This window comes from Vulpes vulpes, chromosome 10 (genome assembly GCF_048418805.1).
Source record: "Vulpes vulpes isolate BD-2025 chromosome 10, VulVul3, whole genome shotgun sequence".
Lineage (NCBI taxonomy): Eukaryota > Metazoa > Chordata > Mammalia > Carnivora > Canidae > Vulpes > Vulpes vulpes.
This window is the reverse complement of record NC_132789.1, coordinates 41,662,206-41,679,273: the sequence shown is the minus strand read 5'-3', so window position 1 is coordinate 41,679,273 and position 17,068 is coordinate 41,662,206. Positions and strand designations below refer to the sequence as shown.

General features: G+C 43.0%; 1 protein-coding gene across 1 annotated transcript; it reads left to right on the top strand.

Annotated features, from left to right (window-relative positions):
- The first annotated feature begins 2,851 nt into the window (after positions 1–2,851).
- Positions 2,852–13,296, top strand: AKIRIN1 (akirin 1). Its single transcript, XM_072723773.1, has 5 exons — positions 2,852–3,209; positions 7,074–7,214; positions 9,293–9,427; positions 11,061–11,132; positions 11,785–13,296. The coding sequence occupies exons 1-5, from the start codon at positions 2,990–2,992 to the stop codon at positions 11,793–11,795; spliced, it is 579 nt and encodes a 192-aa protein (XP_072579874.1). The 5' UTR covers positions 2,852–2,989; the 3' UTR covers positions 11,796–13,296.
- Positions 13,297–17,068: the final 3,772 nt, after the last annotated feature.

Below are 17,068 nucleotides of genomic sequence, written 5' to 3'. Positions count from 1 at the left end.
TCTTCTGCCCTTTTCCATACAGTCCTTGTCACAGTTTGTGATTATATATTTGTTGTTGTGATGATTTGATTAATGTCTGCCATCTCTAACACACTGGAAGCTCTAGGAGGACGGGGACCATATCTCTCTTCATACCATAGTAGCTTCAACCGTGATAGCAGAGTGCCTGGTAGTGAGTAATGTATGTATATGTGTGTGCGTGTGTCTGACTGGTCAACTGTCTGGATATGCAAAGCAATGCACACCTTTACTGTGGTAATCCCATAAGGAGACACCACACAGAGTGGTGTGCAGCCTATCTGCTTCCCTCAAGGATATCTCACTGGTTGGGCCACTGTCAACTGCAACTTATAATATAGGATATATCACCTACTTGTTTGGTTTCTGAATCATCTGAATCCACTCTCATTCAGCAATGTGGACTATCAACTTTCAGGGACAGAAAGAACAACCTCAAAATAATTACCATTTATTCATTCAACCAATATTTATCCTATGCCTACCCCCACTGTAGTCAAGCATTGTGCTGGGATGGGGAAACACAGATGAATGAAGACTGGTTATTATTCTCAAGGAACTTAAAGTTTTGATGCACAAATATGTAAACAAATTATAACTTCCTGTTTTAAAACACTATTACAAGGCACACTCAAAGTTTTAAAGGGTCATAGAGGAGAGACTGATTATCAAAGCACTTAGCAAAACCCTAGCTAGAAAAAAAAGCTGTTAATGATGACCCAGGGGACACACTTTTCAAACATTCTAAGCTCTAACTTTGGACCACTTTAGACCACAGAAACAATTTACACATTAGACAAGCCCCTTAAAAAAATCACTAGGTTGCTTTTATGTTCTTGGCTTTTATTGGGCATAACAAGACTTATCTATATGGATTTTGCTTTTGCATTTGTTGTTCAAATCTTCATTGCTTTGTTACATCCTTCACTGGTTCCTTTTTTTTTTTTTAAGATTTTATTTATTTATTCATGAGAGAGAGAGAGAGAGAGAGGCAGAGGCATAGGCAGAGGGAGAAGCAGGCTCCATGCACGGAGCCTGATGTGAGGACTCCATCCCAGGACTCCAGGATCACACCCTGAGCGAAAGGCAGGCACTGAACCGCTGAGCCACCCAGGTGTCTGCATTCACTGGTTCCTAATAAAGTCATGTGAGCAACTACCTTTAGAATTAGAATTTTTAGCTATGAAAAAAAAAAAAGTATGGTCTGTCTCCTCTGTTGCAGTAATTCCTTTTAGATGTCACATACGATGTTTCCATTTTTGCCCTGGCAGCCAGGAAGCTCAGAACTGTTTCAGATTCAGTCACAAGTATATTTAACTTTAGGGTAATTGTGATCTCTTCTTTAGTTTGGCTCTAATATTCTATTTCTAGTTTTCTAGCCCATCATAAACCTTCCTTATGTCCTTGTGAAAAAGAAACAGAACAAAATAAACTCGACGTCTGGTATGTTCAGTCATTTTTGAGTTGTTTCTGCTACTTGTCAAAGATAAATACAAAAAAAAAAAAGAAAGAAAGAAAAGAAAAGAAAAGAAAAGAAAAGAAAAGAAAAGAAAAGAAAAAAACGACCTGTGTTTGGATCTTTAGAAGAGCTGGAGAAACTGGGGGAGATCCAGACAAGAGCAATAGAAAAAGGATAAAGAATGGGACTGAGGTAGTATGACCACATTTTTCAACTCAACTGTTGGGGTACTTTGGCCTGGCATATGGCATATTAGAACAAAGTATCCGAAACTTGAACTGTACTGGGAAACCCCAGAGCTACGTCGAAGCCAACAGATCCCAGGAGAAATGGCCATTATTCAACGTATATGAGCAGTTGTAGAAAGGTTTTAACCTTCTTTGGAACCCAGATTCCTTGGTGATCATTTGAAAGCATTTGACCTGCTTCCCAGGAATCTACAGAGTGGATCCCTCCTGTTATCTATGCCTCTTTCCAGAATTTATCAAAAAAGCATTCCTTTCTTCCTTCCTTCCTTCCTTCCTTCCTTCCTTCCTTCCTTCCTTCCTTCCTTCCTTCCTTCCTTCCTTCCTTCCCTTTTTTTGAAAAAGCATTTCACAGCTGTCACGGCTGCGAAGAATTCTCATAGACCCGAGGATGCACTGAGCTGCCAGGTCGGATGCGGAGACTGGCAAATCGGTTGCCAGCTTAAGTTCTTAACACTCTGACACCATTCCAGGATGATTTAAGCCGGGTGTGTGTGTGTGTAACTATTTTGAAGAGCAGACCCCTTTGATGAGCTGCCGGAGATCTGGACCATCCGTCCCCAGATGCACCCTCACAATTCTGCACGCAGTTCCACGCGCTTGGGGGACCCCCCCTTAAAGTCCATCCTCAGATCTCAGGTTCTGCTTAAGCGCAGACTTCCGCGGACTCGGGAAGGCCCAGGAAGACCTTCAGGAACGCCCCTCTCTTCCACCTCGGGGACGAGAGCGGCCTAGATAGAAGGAGCCTTAACGGACCCCAAGCCACGACCCCGCGCCCGCGCCCACGCCTGCGCCCTCGTCAGCCGGGCCTCTCGGGGCGCCCCCCTCCCCCACGCCCCTGCCGCGCAGGTGCGAGGCACGCGGGGGCCACCCCGGCGCGGCGGCAAGAGGAGCGTGGGGCACGCGGGGCGGCGGGGGTGGGGGAAGATGGGACCCCGGTAGGGGCGGAGGCGGGGGTGGGGGCCTTCCCGCGGTTGCTTGGCGACCGAGCTCTCCGCCCAGACCGTTCCAATTCCTCAGCGGGGGCGGGGGAGGCACCGCGGGCCGGAGCGCGGCTGCCGGGCTGCCCAGCGCGGGCCTCTTCCGGCTTCTCCCCCTCCGCCGGGCGGTGGTCGGGGCCCGTGACGTCACAGGGGCGGGGCCAGCGCGGCTGCCGGGTGCTGGCGGCGCCATTGGAGCCGGCTTGGCTCGCGAGCCCCGCTGAGGAGCCGGAGGTTGGGCCGCGGCTGCCTCCGCGTCTGCTCCTGGTCCCCGGCCCGGCGGCGGCATGGCGTGCGGGGCGACGTTGAAGCGGCCCATGGAGTTCGAGGCGGCGCTGCTGAGCCCCGGTTCCCCGAAGCGGCGGCGCTGCGCCCCCCTGCCGGGCCCCACTCCGGGCCTCAGGCCCCCGGACGCCGAGCCGCCGCCGCTGCTCCAGACGCAGCCCCCGCCGCCGGCTCTGCCGCAGCCCGCCCCGCCCGGCAGCGAGCGGCGCCTTCCGACCCCGGGTAACCTGCGCTGCGGGCTTGGCAGGAAGCCAGGCACGGGCATGGGGGTGGGGTGGGTGGGGGTGGGGTGGCTCTGGGCGCCGGGCTCCTTCACCCACAGACCCCTTCTCTAGCGCCGAGAAACGGGAACTGGGGTGCGCCGGGCCTGGTCGCTTCCGGGGATGGAAGACATCCGGGGGGCGGGGGGGCGGCCCAGTGTCGGTTTTCCGTCTTCCCGGAGCTGTGGAGACCCGCGGGGCGGGCAGCGAGGGCGAGCTGGGAGCACCCCTGGGCGCTCGGGGCCCCTGCTGCCTCCGCGGCCCGGGCCTGCACGGGGCCGCCCGGCAGACCCAGTGGGCCGTGCAAAATGGGATTCTACTCACGAACCCGGCCTGCAGGGTGGGGGCTGGCGGCGGCGGCGTCCTGGGAAGGGGCCTGAGCGCGAGCCCATCGCCGATCGCCGTTCGGCGGCGCGGCCGCGAGACCCGATTTCCCCGAGTCTTGAGGGACCGCAGGCCGTCGCAGAAGTCCCCTCTCAATCTATTTCCAAGGGGCTGGCTGGCGTTCTTTTTTTTATTGTATGGCTATTGTCTTGGCACCATATATGGCTCGGAACGGGCAGGTCGTTAGCCAGAATGTATTTGAGAATCCTTCCAACAGACGCACACATTCCGGAAGCAGGAATTCAGCTCTTGGTCGCAGGGACGCTTTCAAGAAGGATCACACACGTTGGTCGAGGAAAGGGGAGAGCTAGTGTGACTGCAAAGTTAGGGCGGAACTCCCCCCCCCCCCCCCCCCATTGTGCAGGAACGGAGGGGGAAAGTGCCGCAGCGTTCATAGGTGGCGGGTTTTAAAGGGCTTCTGGAAATGGGGGAGGGTCCTCAAAAAGGGGCCTCTGCCAAGTTGTTACATTTCTTTGTGTTTTTCTGTTGCTTCAGCCTGAGGATTGCCTCAAAATCGTTCTTTCCTCAACCCTTTTCCAGTTACCTGTGTCTCGGGTTTATTCTCCTTTTTTCCTCTGCATATCCATAATGCAGGTTTCTGGCCCTCCTCCTCTCCAAGGGAGATTCCTGCAGTTGCCAGCCAAGCTCCCCCAGACACTGAATCTTTGTCATGTTCACCTCTTCTTTTATCCTGGCCTTCAAAGGATTTATCGGCTATGACCATATGTCTTACTTTAGTCTTTTGCACATTTTTCCCCCCAGCTATGCTTTTGCTGCTCTTTTTTCTCCAGATCCACCTGGGTGTGCTTGTTATCCTTGCCTTCTTCCATCATGATGTTTTCCCCTTGTATTTGCTAATCCAAATACAGTCATTTCTAAGCAAGTCTTCCATCCATTACCTGACTTAACCCTTCCTCACAAGGAACTCTGTTCTACTTTAAATTCCCCGACCACCACTTGATGTTGCAAAGCCTTATGTACTGAATGAGATGTTTGCAGCGTTTTTTTTTTTGTTTGTTTGTTTGTTTTTCTGTAAAGAGCTCTTGAAAAGCAGGGGTCAGGGGCGCTGAGGTGGCCCAGTCGGTTAAGCATCCAGGTCTTGATCCCATGGTCCTGGGTTCAAGCCCCACATTGGGCTCCACACCAAGCAAGGAGCCTACCTAGAAAAAAGAAAAGAGAAGCAGGGAACAAAAATACCCACTTGAAGCAATAATTTTTCTTCTGTTCCTACAGATTCCAAGGATAGTCATCATAATCTTTCTGGATCTCTTCTGCAAAATAGAATTAATACTTGTCCTATCTATCTTGATGGACTTTATGCATATGTTTTGTTTCTTTAGGACTACCCTGTAGACTAATTCTGTTGTAGTTCACATTACAGCAAATGTGTAATAAATGATTGTTGAATGTATTTGGAACCCTCAGTATTGTGGAGTGCAGAAACGGGAATTGCTGTTTTTTTAATCTTAAATTTTATTTTTTGCATAGATCATGCAAACTACTTTCTTGGTTGACAGCTACATTTTAAGCAGAGGAAAACTGCTTGAGCAAAGGCCCGAAAACCCACAAAATTAACGAAGGATAATGTAATATAACTGGGCTGTAGTGGGAGGTAGAACTGGAAACAATTTAGGGCCAAAACTTGGAAGGCATGGAATGCCATGTTGAAGAGTTTGGATTTTGGTTTGTAACAGCTAGGGACCATTGTAGAATTTTGAGGATAGGCTTAGTCTGATATAACCCAGAAGTACAATCCCAAGTAATCATCTGCTGTTAAAAAGAAATTTGTGCTGCTTCTTTTTTTTTTTTTTTTATAAGTGGCCTTCTTGGAGAGAGAAATTAAATCTACTTCCTTATTTTTCTCCTGAGCATGCCATACTTAGATTATTGGGCTTGCTAGTCCTTTAACTAGCCTTAAAGTTCTATCTTTCCATTTGTTCACTTCACCATACAGGAGGCAGTTAGAGGTTTATCAAAGACCTTCTGTTCTCATGAGCATTGTCCTCATACTTGTCCTTTCTTGTTTCAAGTCTTTGCAGTTCCTGACATCCTTGTATTGAATCTGGCAAGTAGATGCTTGGAGAATACTACATTTTAAAGATGAAGCAAAGACTTCATAAATTCAGGGATCTTAAAATATGAACTTCCTAGCATTTTTAAGGAAAGGCTTTGCTAATCCTACATTGTTGGTGTGTTTAGGCTGAATATTAGCAGATTTAGTTATGTGTGGAGATACTTTTGAGTTTGTGTCGATTCCTGGGCTGTATGTACTGTCCCTTGTTTTCAAAACTTAACATTTTTAGGGGATCCCTGGGTGGCTCAGCGGTTTAGCACCTGCCTTTGGCCCAGGATGCGATCTTGGAGTCCCGGGATCGAGTCCCACGTCAGGCTTCCGGCATGGAGCCTGCTTCTCCCTCCTCCTGTGTCTCTGCCTCTCTCTCTCTCTCTCTTTTTCTCTCTTTCCCTCTATCATAAAAAAAAAAAAAAAAAAAACCTTAACATTTTTATTGAAGAAGTAGGCTAAAGATCCTGAATGACTTTCCAAGGTCATAGGAGGAAGCAAAATGGCATTATTTACAGTTAAAGCCATTTAAAAAAAAAAAGATATGTATACTATGGCAAAGTATACATTAAAATAATGTGAGTGGGGTGGCGATATGATTTTCTGGGTTTTGTTTTTGATAAAGGAGGCTTTATTATCTGGAAAGTGGATACATACTCTACCACAAAAATGAAAACCTTGAAAACCACATCCTTTCAGACTCTGTGTTGTCTCTAGGAATGTACTTGAGAGTGAATTTGTGTGTCCTGGACTCCCTTCAATAGCGTTAGCAAATTTGGTTTATGATTACTTTGACTCAGAGAAGTAATCTGAGTCCTATCAAGTATAGCCTCTCGGCAGGATCAGAAAGTTCTTTTCTATGCCCTGATCATCAGTTCCAGGAAATAAATCTCCAGTCTCCCCATGGTCAGTGTCCAGGAGGTGACCATATCGTGATTTCTGCTGTCCTCTACCCTAAAGATCTTGAGTCCCAAATGGAACAAGACCTTTATTTTTAGAAAGCCTCGGGTGGTCAGAAAATTACCCCAATACACTAGTTTGTGCAATTGTGCAGCTTAACATAGATCAAAAATAGCTTCCTATTAGGTGAAGGATGTGTTTTTTGTTTTGCTGTAAATTGTGCTAATGAAGGCCAGATACACGGTTTGCTTTAGGATTGTCACAGCAAAACAAGCACGGGGAATTATCTGGAGGGTTTATGCTAAAATAGCTGCTCTTTCATGTATTGTTGAAATAGTAGTAAGGGCACACTGGGGTTTATAGGAGGAGTGCTTTACTCAGTGTAAGCATTTTTCTTGCTAATATTAATAACATGGGGGATGGGACAAGTTTGAAGACATGACACAAGTGAATGCTCAAATGTGTTTCTTTTTTTATTAGAACAAATCTTTCAGAACATAAAACAAGAATATAGTCGTTATCAGAGGTGGAGACATTTAGAAGTTGTTCTTAATCAGAGTGAAGCTTGTACTTCAGAAAGTCAGCCTCATTCCTCAGCACTCACAGCACCTAGTTCTCCAGGTAAGCAAGCATTAGTGTGGACAGACCAACCATTCAAGAGTTTCTAAATGGTACACTTGTTGTGAAGAACCCTGGGTGTTGTATGTAAGTGATGAGTCACTAAATTCTATGCTTGAAACTAATATTATACTGTACGTTACCTAACTGGAATTTAAATAAAAATTTGAAAAGGTTTCTGAATGGTTCTTAAAATGATGGTTTCCTGATCCAGAATGGATTTCATCTAAAGTAATAAAATAGGTAAAATATACACATTGTATTACTATTCATAAATACTTTTGGAACCATAGAGTCATGAAGTTGGGAAAAATTTTGATTGGCTTTGATTTGGCTTTGATTTGGCTTCCATGCACCCAGTATAGAAGTACCCTCTGTAACTAATATCTTAGCCATTAGATTAGCCACTTGTGGCTATTTAATTAAAATTTAGTAAAATTTAACATTTAGTTTCGTGGATGCAGTAGCCAAATTTCAAGTGCTTGGTAGCCACATGTAGTTCTTGTATTAGCACAGCTATGGGACAGTTCTATCATTGCCCACATTTGTGTGACAGCAGTGCTCTGTAACATTGACAGGTGGTCAGAGAGGATGTGCTCAAAAATAGAATCTCAGGGTTGGAGAGAATCTTCATGGTCACATAGTTCAGCCACCAGTCTTGCCTGCCATATCCCTGCAAATAGTCAAGAGGCCAGTGCACAAACATCTCCATTGGTGGAGAACTCTGTCCTTTATCAGTAAAGAACTTTATTTCCTCACAAAATATTCTACTTTTTAATAGTTCTGAGAGTTAAAAATTATCTTGATTAAAAATTATTGCCTTACAGAACACAGATTGTGTTGGCCAGGAGCTAGGGAGAGAAGAGAATGGGGGAAAACTGCTAAATAGTAAGGGGTGTTACTTTGGAGTGGTGGAAGTATTTTGAAATTAGATAAATGTGGTGGTACAAAATTGTGAGTATACTAAATTATACTGAATTGTTCACTTTAAAATGATTCATTTTATATGAATTTCACCTCAAATAATTAAAAATTTTTGTGACTCAAAGGTCTTGGCTCTAGGAATAGCACCCTTTAATTGTTCTTGTGTGTTCATGAGTGATAGACCTTTTAGTGGTAATAGTTAGCAAGTCTCTCCTTAATATTCTTTTTTTTTCTCCTTAATATTCTTTTGAGATTTTAGTATTAGAATTTTGAAGTAATAGAATATGATACGGGTACAAAGAAACAATACAATGATGATTGGGTAGGGATTCCTGGGTGGCGCAGCGGTTGGCGCCTGCCTTTGGCCCAGAGCGCAATCCTGGAGACCCGGGATCGAATCCCACGTCAGGCTCCCGGTGCGTGGAACCTGCTTCTCCCTCTGCCTGTGTCTCTGCCTCTCTCTCTATCTGTGTGTGACTGTCATAAAAAAAAAAAAAAAAAAAAAAAAAAAATGATGACTGGGTAGAACTAAGAAGAAGAAGAAAAGATGGCCAGGCCCTAACCTAGAATTAAATCAGAATGTGTATCATGTTTTTTGAATTCTACAGATAATTATGATGCACCTCAGTTAAACATAGGTTTACATAATCACCAAGGATTTGGGTAATTCTCTAAATCTACTTTCTCTAATCCAGAGTAGAGGCTTTATTTACTTTTTGTTCTTGTTCTTTACCAAATGACTATTGAGTATGGGCTCACATTGTTATGGCATCAGAACTGTTTTTCTGTATGCAGTTCAGCTAGCACACCTGGATACACATTGTTTCTACTTCTCAATTTACCTTTTGACCTGACTTTGTAAAATTAATGGCAGAAGTTCAGAGAATTTTGTGAAATATTCCTTGTAGAGTTGTGAAAAATGCTATTCTTCTGAGTTTTTGTATCCTAGGACTGTTTGCATAAAGTTATTAACTCTGAACCTTAGAACTATAATGTATTATTTAAACTGAATTTGTCTTGGGGTGTGTGGTTGGCTCAGTAGGTAGAAACATGTGATTCTTAATCTCGGGGTTGTGAGTTTGAGTCCCACATTGGGTGTGGAGATTACTTAAAATCTTTAAAAAACAAACAAACAACTAGATTTGTCTTTTGGCCAGGTTCCTCCTGGATGAAGAAGGACCAGCCCACCTTTACCCTCCGACAAGTTGGAATAATATGTGAGCGTCTCTTAAAAGACTATGAAGATAAAATTCGGGAGGAGTATGAGCAAATCCTCAATACCAAACTAGCAGGTAGGCTGAGGCAATAGCTGTGCCATTGATAATAGGGTTTGGTAGATAATAAGGTTCAGTCAGATGGTGACTTAGAAAAAGAGGAGGACTTCATGCAAGAAGGTTTAATGAGTTGTGAATAATAAGTTACTCTCTGGTGATTTTTTTTTTTTAATTTTTATTTATTTATGATAGTCACATAGAGAGAGAGAGAGGCAGAGACACAGGCAGAAGGAGAAGCAGGCTCCATGCACCAGAAGCCCGACGTGGGATTCGATCCCGGATCTCCAGGATCGCGCCCTGGGCCAAAGGCAGGCGCCAAACCGCTGCGCCACCCAGGGATCCCTCTCTGGTGATTCTAAACATTTTATTTATACATTATATGGAAGGATTTTTCATTTACATTTCTGAAACCAGATAAACCAAGCTTTTCTTCTGAGACTTTTCCATACGAATGAACTGCAGTGAGCAGTTAATTTGGGCTAACGAGTATATTCAACATGATCAGACTTCCTGACGGTAGTCACTTTTTGGATGTACGAAGTCCAGCATTCTGTGATTTGGAGATCATTAGTTTGGAAAGCATAGCTCAGGTTGGAACAAAGGGAGTTGACACAAGTAGAGCCTTTTGTGAAAGGAAGAGACCTGGACAGGAATAGAAAGTAGTACCCATTTAGTGAAAGTAGATAATGTTGTGATGAGAGAGAGGGGTTTTAGGCAACAACTTCCTGCAACAGTATTTTCTAATCTGGTGATCCATACCACATGATTCCTCAAATTGATAGAAAGTCTGTTCTAAATTGAGAACTATGGGCAGCCCCAGTGGTGCAGGGGTTTAGCGCTGCCTGCAGCCCGGGGCATGATCCTGGAGACCCTGGATCTCTGTGTGGAGCCTGCTTCTCCCTCTGCCTGTGTCTCTGCCTCTCTCTCTCTCTCTCTCTCTCTCTCTGTGTCTCTCTCATGAATAAATAAAATCTTAAAAAAAAAATAAATTGAGAACTATTGGTTTAACAACAGTTAAATGGGTTTCTTTATAGTCGAACTTCTTTGATCCTTTAATATACTAATAGTGGGTATTAAAACAAGAAGCTCCAGTATACCATTTCCTCTATCCTGGCTCCACCCCAAAGTTGTTCTCTTGGCTCTAAGTCACTTCTCTGTTCATGGATGTCAGACTACCTTATATCTTTTGTACTGAGTTTCCCTTTAGAAGTTAGTTCTGTGGAACTGTTTATAATTAGGGAGTATGAAATTTTCTCCACTTTCTAGCCATCCCACTTCTTTTACTCAGTGTGTCTGTTGAGATTTATATAGCAAGGATAGCAATGCAGAAAAGATCTTCAAGCTTTTATGTCCTATAGAGTTCCTAAAATTTGTTGGCTTGTAGTACTGAGCAAGTCAACCCTTAGTAGGGGATGAAATAACAGCAGGGCGAGATTAGGAAAATATAATATTATAGATCAGTGACCAATCTAGGAGCCAGGGATTTGGCTCTGGGATCTAAGAGGAAGTAACAGATCTCAGAGCGGCTGTTATAAGGAGGGTCTGAGAGTGGATCATTTAAACTGGAAAACTAGATGTGATCCTGACACTTGATTCTTGAAAAACCAGGGGAGAATTCTGGGGATAGTATATACTGTCTTTACCCTTACAGAACAATATGAATCTTTTGTGAAATTCACACATGATCAGATTATGCGACGATATGGGACAAGGCCAACAAGCTGTAAGTATTGCCAAGTTTTTCTTTGAATTTTCCAACTTCCAAGAGCAAGATGTTGACACTGAATACTTTGTCTCCTGAGAGCAAAAAACCCCTGTGAAGTAATGTTAGTAATAGCTAACATTAAAAAAAAAAAAGCATGCCCAGCATCGTGCTAAGCCTTTTAAATCCTCATGAAATTTATTTAATCTATAATAACCCTTTGAGGGAGGAAGTATTGTTGGACCCATTTTACAGGTAAGGATAGTGCTTAAGGAGGTTAAATAATTTGTCCAGCTCATAAAGCTAGTGGTTCAGCCAGGACTGAAACCTAAATAGTTTGACTGCAGTACCAGTTTGTTACGTGGCTTTTCCTCCAGGAAAGTAGTTTCAATTATTTACGAAAGTTAATTCCTTAGGGTAGGTTATCAAGTGTGTGGTCAGATTTCTTAATTCTAGACATCTTGGAACTACCAGTTACTCAAAGCATAAAATAATAAATAGCTGTTTATCTAAACTGAAGTGGAGTCAAGTTTCTTAAATTCTGGGAAACCTAAGACATTTTAAGTGTTGACTTATATTCTCCACATTTATCACATTTCCCATTGGTTAATATTTTTAAAAAGCATGGCACTGTATTTTTAGTAAACTCTTATTTTTTTTTCTTAATTTATAGACGTGTCCTGAAGCTTTCTTGCATATCTGGGTACCAGGTTTGACCTCAAGAGATGGCTGCTGTACACTTTTTGCAACTGGTTTGATATCACATTTCAGCTCCAACTTTGCATCCTGAGAACACTTAAACGTTTCTGCAGGTCCATTTTATACAACTTGAAAGACCTTAAAACTTTCTGGTTGCCACAAGCATATCTTTCTTTTCTGCTCATCCAATAAACAGCTGTGCCCTACTGTGATAGATTTTCCAAACAAAAATACCTGGAGCAGCAGTTTAGTAAAATATGCCCTCAGTGGCACTTAACAAATGGAGTTTCCCCAAGCACAGTTCTGTAAGAAGTGTGTGTGAGAGTGTGTGTATATGTGTGTGTGTGTATTTTAAGTTATTATTTGTATTGTGCAAATTTTTTTGATCTTGGGGATTCTGGCTGTGAATTTGATGCACGACAATTATGGTTAAAAACATTCGCTTGGTCTACAGAAGATCATTAATGTTTTGTGACCATATAAGTTGTAACGGTGGATTGTTTTATGTGTAGGTATTATTGTTAAATACAGGGACTGTTTCCAGGCACAGAATATGAATCATAAGTTAGGATGGACATTAGATGTGATTATGATGACATAGCAAAGGTCTGTGGTCCTAGGTCTACAAATGCGTGGTGAGGAATTAGGACAAACTGGAGACGGGCCGTTTGACAGATGGACTGCCTAGCCGTGTTGAAAAATACTTTGACTCCAAGCCTTAAAATACCCACGTGGAGTCTGTGCTCACCTCATTCACACAGAGAGCTCCCTGGACACTGAACCTCTAAAAAGAAAAAGTCTGCCCTGGAGCAGGAGCATCAGGGTTTGCTTGGGAGCACAACATAGGTGAGCAAGGGGCGGGGACAGCCCCTGGTGGCACTGCTACTTGTGAGGAGCCACTTCGCCTTTGTATCGGTTATTAAAAACAGAATTTGGATCCTTTGGTCAGGCTCCCCCAAATTCTTTTTAAAAAGTGACCATGTTCAACTGCTTGAGCTTTGTTTTGGCAACCCCCTGCCCAAAGTTGCTTACAGACTGTTCTTCACCTTGTTTCCAAGGCTGTGGAACAGAAAGTAGCCTCTGTTTTGAGGAGGTGGAAGTTTAAGTATACATTTATTTTTTACTGTGACTTGTTCAGGACCACATTTTACAAAATGCCTTGTTTCCTTTATTGTTTCTGGAAAGGAAAGTTCTATTAAAATTGTTTTAGTTTGAATATAGAATAGTTTTATTAATTAGGGCTTATTTTGAAAAATTCTGAGTTTAATTCAAATGTATGCCAGTACCTTCCAAAGTAAGGTAATATTCAGAGACAGTTCTGATCAGATGGCTTAGAGAAATTTTGGGATATTCATATTCGAAGATTCCTTATTAATGAATGTCTTTGACTTAAATCTAACCAAAAACTGCAACATTATTCTTTGTACATTTTCATTATATAGTGTTAACAAGCTTAGTTGCAAACAAATAAAATACTTAAGCTATTTGTTTACCTTGCCTTCTTAATACTGTGATAATGTTTATTTATTCAAATAATTTATGTGAGGCTGCTATAACCATTTCCCTAGCAAAACATTACACTTAAGATTTATAGACTTTAAAAAGCCCATCAGTGATCTTTAAATAATTAAAGAATTGTTTTACTTCATATTTGAAGGGCAGATTGTTTCATCTCTTCTTTTTCCAGGGTAGTCCCTTGTTCCTGGAAGGAGCAGCATAGCAGTGGCTGTCATGGGAGTGGCCTTAGAGTGAGATAGGCACACCAAAACAAGGGAAGGGCAGCTGTGGGGGCCATCATGAGTCATGAAGGATGGATCAGGAATGGGCAATGCTGTACTGACATCTTGTTACAGAATAGAATCAGTGTGATGTGGGGCAGGTGTCAGCCCCATTCTTACTAAATGGCTTCTGGCTGGGAGGTAGAGTAGGTTTCTATAAGGAAAATTATAGACACTCACTGCACCTGGTGGTGTTAGGCTATTACGATATGGTTGCCCTTTGGGGCCATAAAGTAAGACCACACCACCAGTGGCTGGGTTTTGGAATCTCCTCAAAAGGGACTAGAGATGTTTGTTTAGTGTTTTATCTAGAGAAGAGACCGTTCTTAGGACAGATAATAGGGACCTGTAATGTAGGCCTTAGACTAGCAAAAGGAGTTTTTCCCTGGACCTTGATTCCTAGAGCTTGAACTTAGGGGCATTCCCGGGGTAGGGAAGTGCCTTTGTCCCATGGAGGTAGGTCAATGCTCAGGGAAGAAGTCAACCTACAGAGACCTATAAGGATAGGCCAGGACCTGGGGTCTTAGAACAGCCACATCTACTGACCTAGTTAAAATTTTTTTGTTTTAATAATATTTGTTTGTTATCCTCTTTTGGTAAAATCTTAAGCTTAAGGAGAATAAAAGGAGTGGGTGTTCAAGCTTAGGTCAGAGGTAGATGAAGTTCCTGAGGCAGATAATTGTTAAGAGCTCCCCAAGGAGAAGAACATCTGGGAATACAAGAATTTGAGCCAACCTCTCACACGTGGTGAATCTTCTCTGCCTGCCAGGGAGGTTGGGTTGGCTGCGTAGTAGTTAAAGGAACGGCCTTTGGATGTGTGTAGCCCTAGAGTTTAGTTTGCTACGTGAGCCTTGCCAAGCTACTGAAACTTGTGAGCCATAGTTTTCTTGTCTGTAAAATGAGGGTTAATTGTATGTACATCACTGGGTTTTGTTTTCAAATGCGAGATTAAGTTCAATAGCCCATGTAAAGAAAGCACAGCCTGGGACACGAGATATGCATTTGACACTGTTACATGGGGGGGGGGGGGGGGGGGGTTCTTTACAGTGGTCTTCATTAGATCTGAAAGCCAAACATTCCTTTCTGCAGCAGCAGTTCTCAACTTTCCAGTCTGAATAGCCCTTTGTTAACATCAGAATCTCACATCCTCTAATTAGAATTTGTACTTTTCAAGTGTTTGACTAAGAAAACAATAAAAGATGAATGACCGATGAATTCAGTAATGCCTTTCGGTGAATCTGTATTTTGTTATTCACCCTAGCAGGGGTCAGAAACTAAGGCCTGGTTTTGATTTTTTTTTTTTTAATTTTTATTTATTTATGATAGTCACACAGAGAGAGAGAGAGGCAGAGACACAGGCAGAGGGAGAAGCAGGCTCCATGCACCGGGAGCCTGACGTGGGATTCGATCCCGGGTCTCCAGGATTGCGCCCTGGGCCAAAGGCAGGCGCCAAACCGCTGCGCCACCCAGGGATCCCTAAGGCCTGGTTTTGTAAATAAAGTTATATTCAAACACTGCCACACCTGTTTGCTTGCATCTGTGGCTGCTTTCACAGTCTGCAGCTCCAGAAAGGTAGTATGGGCCACGGAATTGAAGATAACTGGCCCTTCGCACAAAAGTTTGTGAGCCCTTGGCACTGTAGCATTGATACACATTTGAAAAACTCACAGGCAAACTTGGTGCATCATGGATTGGTGGACAAGCACCTTTAATTTGTCATTTCTGGGGGAGTTACACATCAGGTTGTGGCATGATTAAAAAAAAAAAATCCTGTGCTTAGAAATGAAAACTGACTGATTGTCAAAGTGAGTATCTTACAGAAAAATCCAATGAAGTTTTCAAAGCAAGGATTCTCAAGGATGGGGATAGGAAACCTGCTTGGGCAGGGGGAGGGGGTGATTAGTATGAGTTTTATTTTTGGCAAATTTATTTTGAAATTTTAGATACAAAAGTGGGTGTTAAGAATTTTATGTTATTAGAAGATCGGTTTTTTTGTTTTGTTTTTTGTTTTTTGAAGATCGTTTGTTAAGTATTACTCTTTAAGGAACAGTGATTTCAGTGCTGCTGGGGTGATTATTTCCTTGAAAATGGCCTCAGAGGTGCTATAATCCACAGCTAAACTGGACCTTGAATAATTTTGATACCTTAAGGAAGAAGCAAGTTTACCTACGGAAAAATCTCCACCTACTTACCCCAAATGATAGCTTGAAAAAGCACTTCATTATGAAGATTACCTAAATTTGCCTAAAATTTAAGCACCTGAAGTCTGGGTCTCTACTGATTGTTGCTTATAGTGTCTTGTCTCTTTATGTGCCAGGTTACTGTGAGCTGGATACTATATTTGAGCAATTGTAGGAATAAACAGGACAAGGATGAGGCATCTACCCTTAGAAAGAATTCTGGTTTCCTGTGCTGAAGATGCTACTACACCTTAGCTCAGATTGAAGGCTGGAGGTACTCTAGATCTAGATGGCACACAACCAGGTCCATGTGAAAACTGGTTTACTTGTGTTTCACTTTTATCTTGAAAGTGTAATACTTTGGAATCTCAGCTTAAAGAGTTTGTGATGGGGGTTTCCACCTTCAGCTGGCTTTAGATTTTGATTTTTGTCCCGCTCAGTCTGTGAGACTTCTGGAAAATGCACTGCAGGCATCCAGGGACTTCCAGACTGGCAAATAAATGCCTTAACAATGCAGCTTTCAGTTTGAGGTTCTCTGGGTTCTCAAACTTTGGCTCAGTAATTCCTTATCCTTTTTATGCTTTTAAGAAAAATAATTTTTCAACTGCTTTTTAGTTGACCTTAGTAATAGGCTGATCCACACTTCCCCATGCTCTATTTCTAGAAGTTCAAATCCTATGTGTTTTTGGTCTCATCAGAGCTTTGGTGAAGATGCTTAACCTGGCTTGGTACCCAACATGCCTTCATGTTAGTGGGAGACAAGTAGGGAAAGATATGTTTATATTGGATTTGAGTATTTTCCCAATCATTCGGCAAATGTTACTTGTGTCTTCTGAGTTCTTTATTGTGGAGGGCAGGTATTTGAGTTTTTAAAGCCTGACAAGCTTGTTTTATTTTTTAAAGATTTATTATTTTAGAGAGAGCGGGGGTGGCGGGCAAAGGGAGACAAGCTCTAGCCGACTCCCCAAGCAGCATGGAGCACAACACAGGGCTGGATCTCATGACCCTGAGATCATGAATCAGGCTGGAATCAAGAGTCAGAGGCTTAACCAACTTAGCCACCCAAGCGTCCCTAGCCTGAAAAATTTTGTAAGTAGCCCTAGTCTGTCTTACACCCTCAGTACCTGACTTGGAACTAACATACATAAATAAATATACTTAGGCATTGGGATCTTGACCCCTGAGATGGGGGCTCAGTCTAGTGAGGAACACAAACAGGTGAGGTAAAAGTTGCTGAGTGGTTGTGTGAATGGTACAGATAATGGTCTAAGGAACAGATGGTACTTAGTGGTGTTCCAGG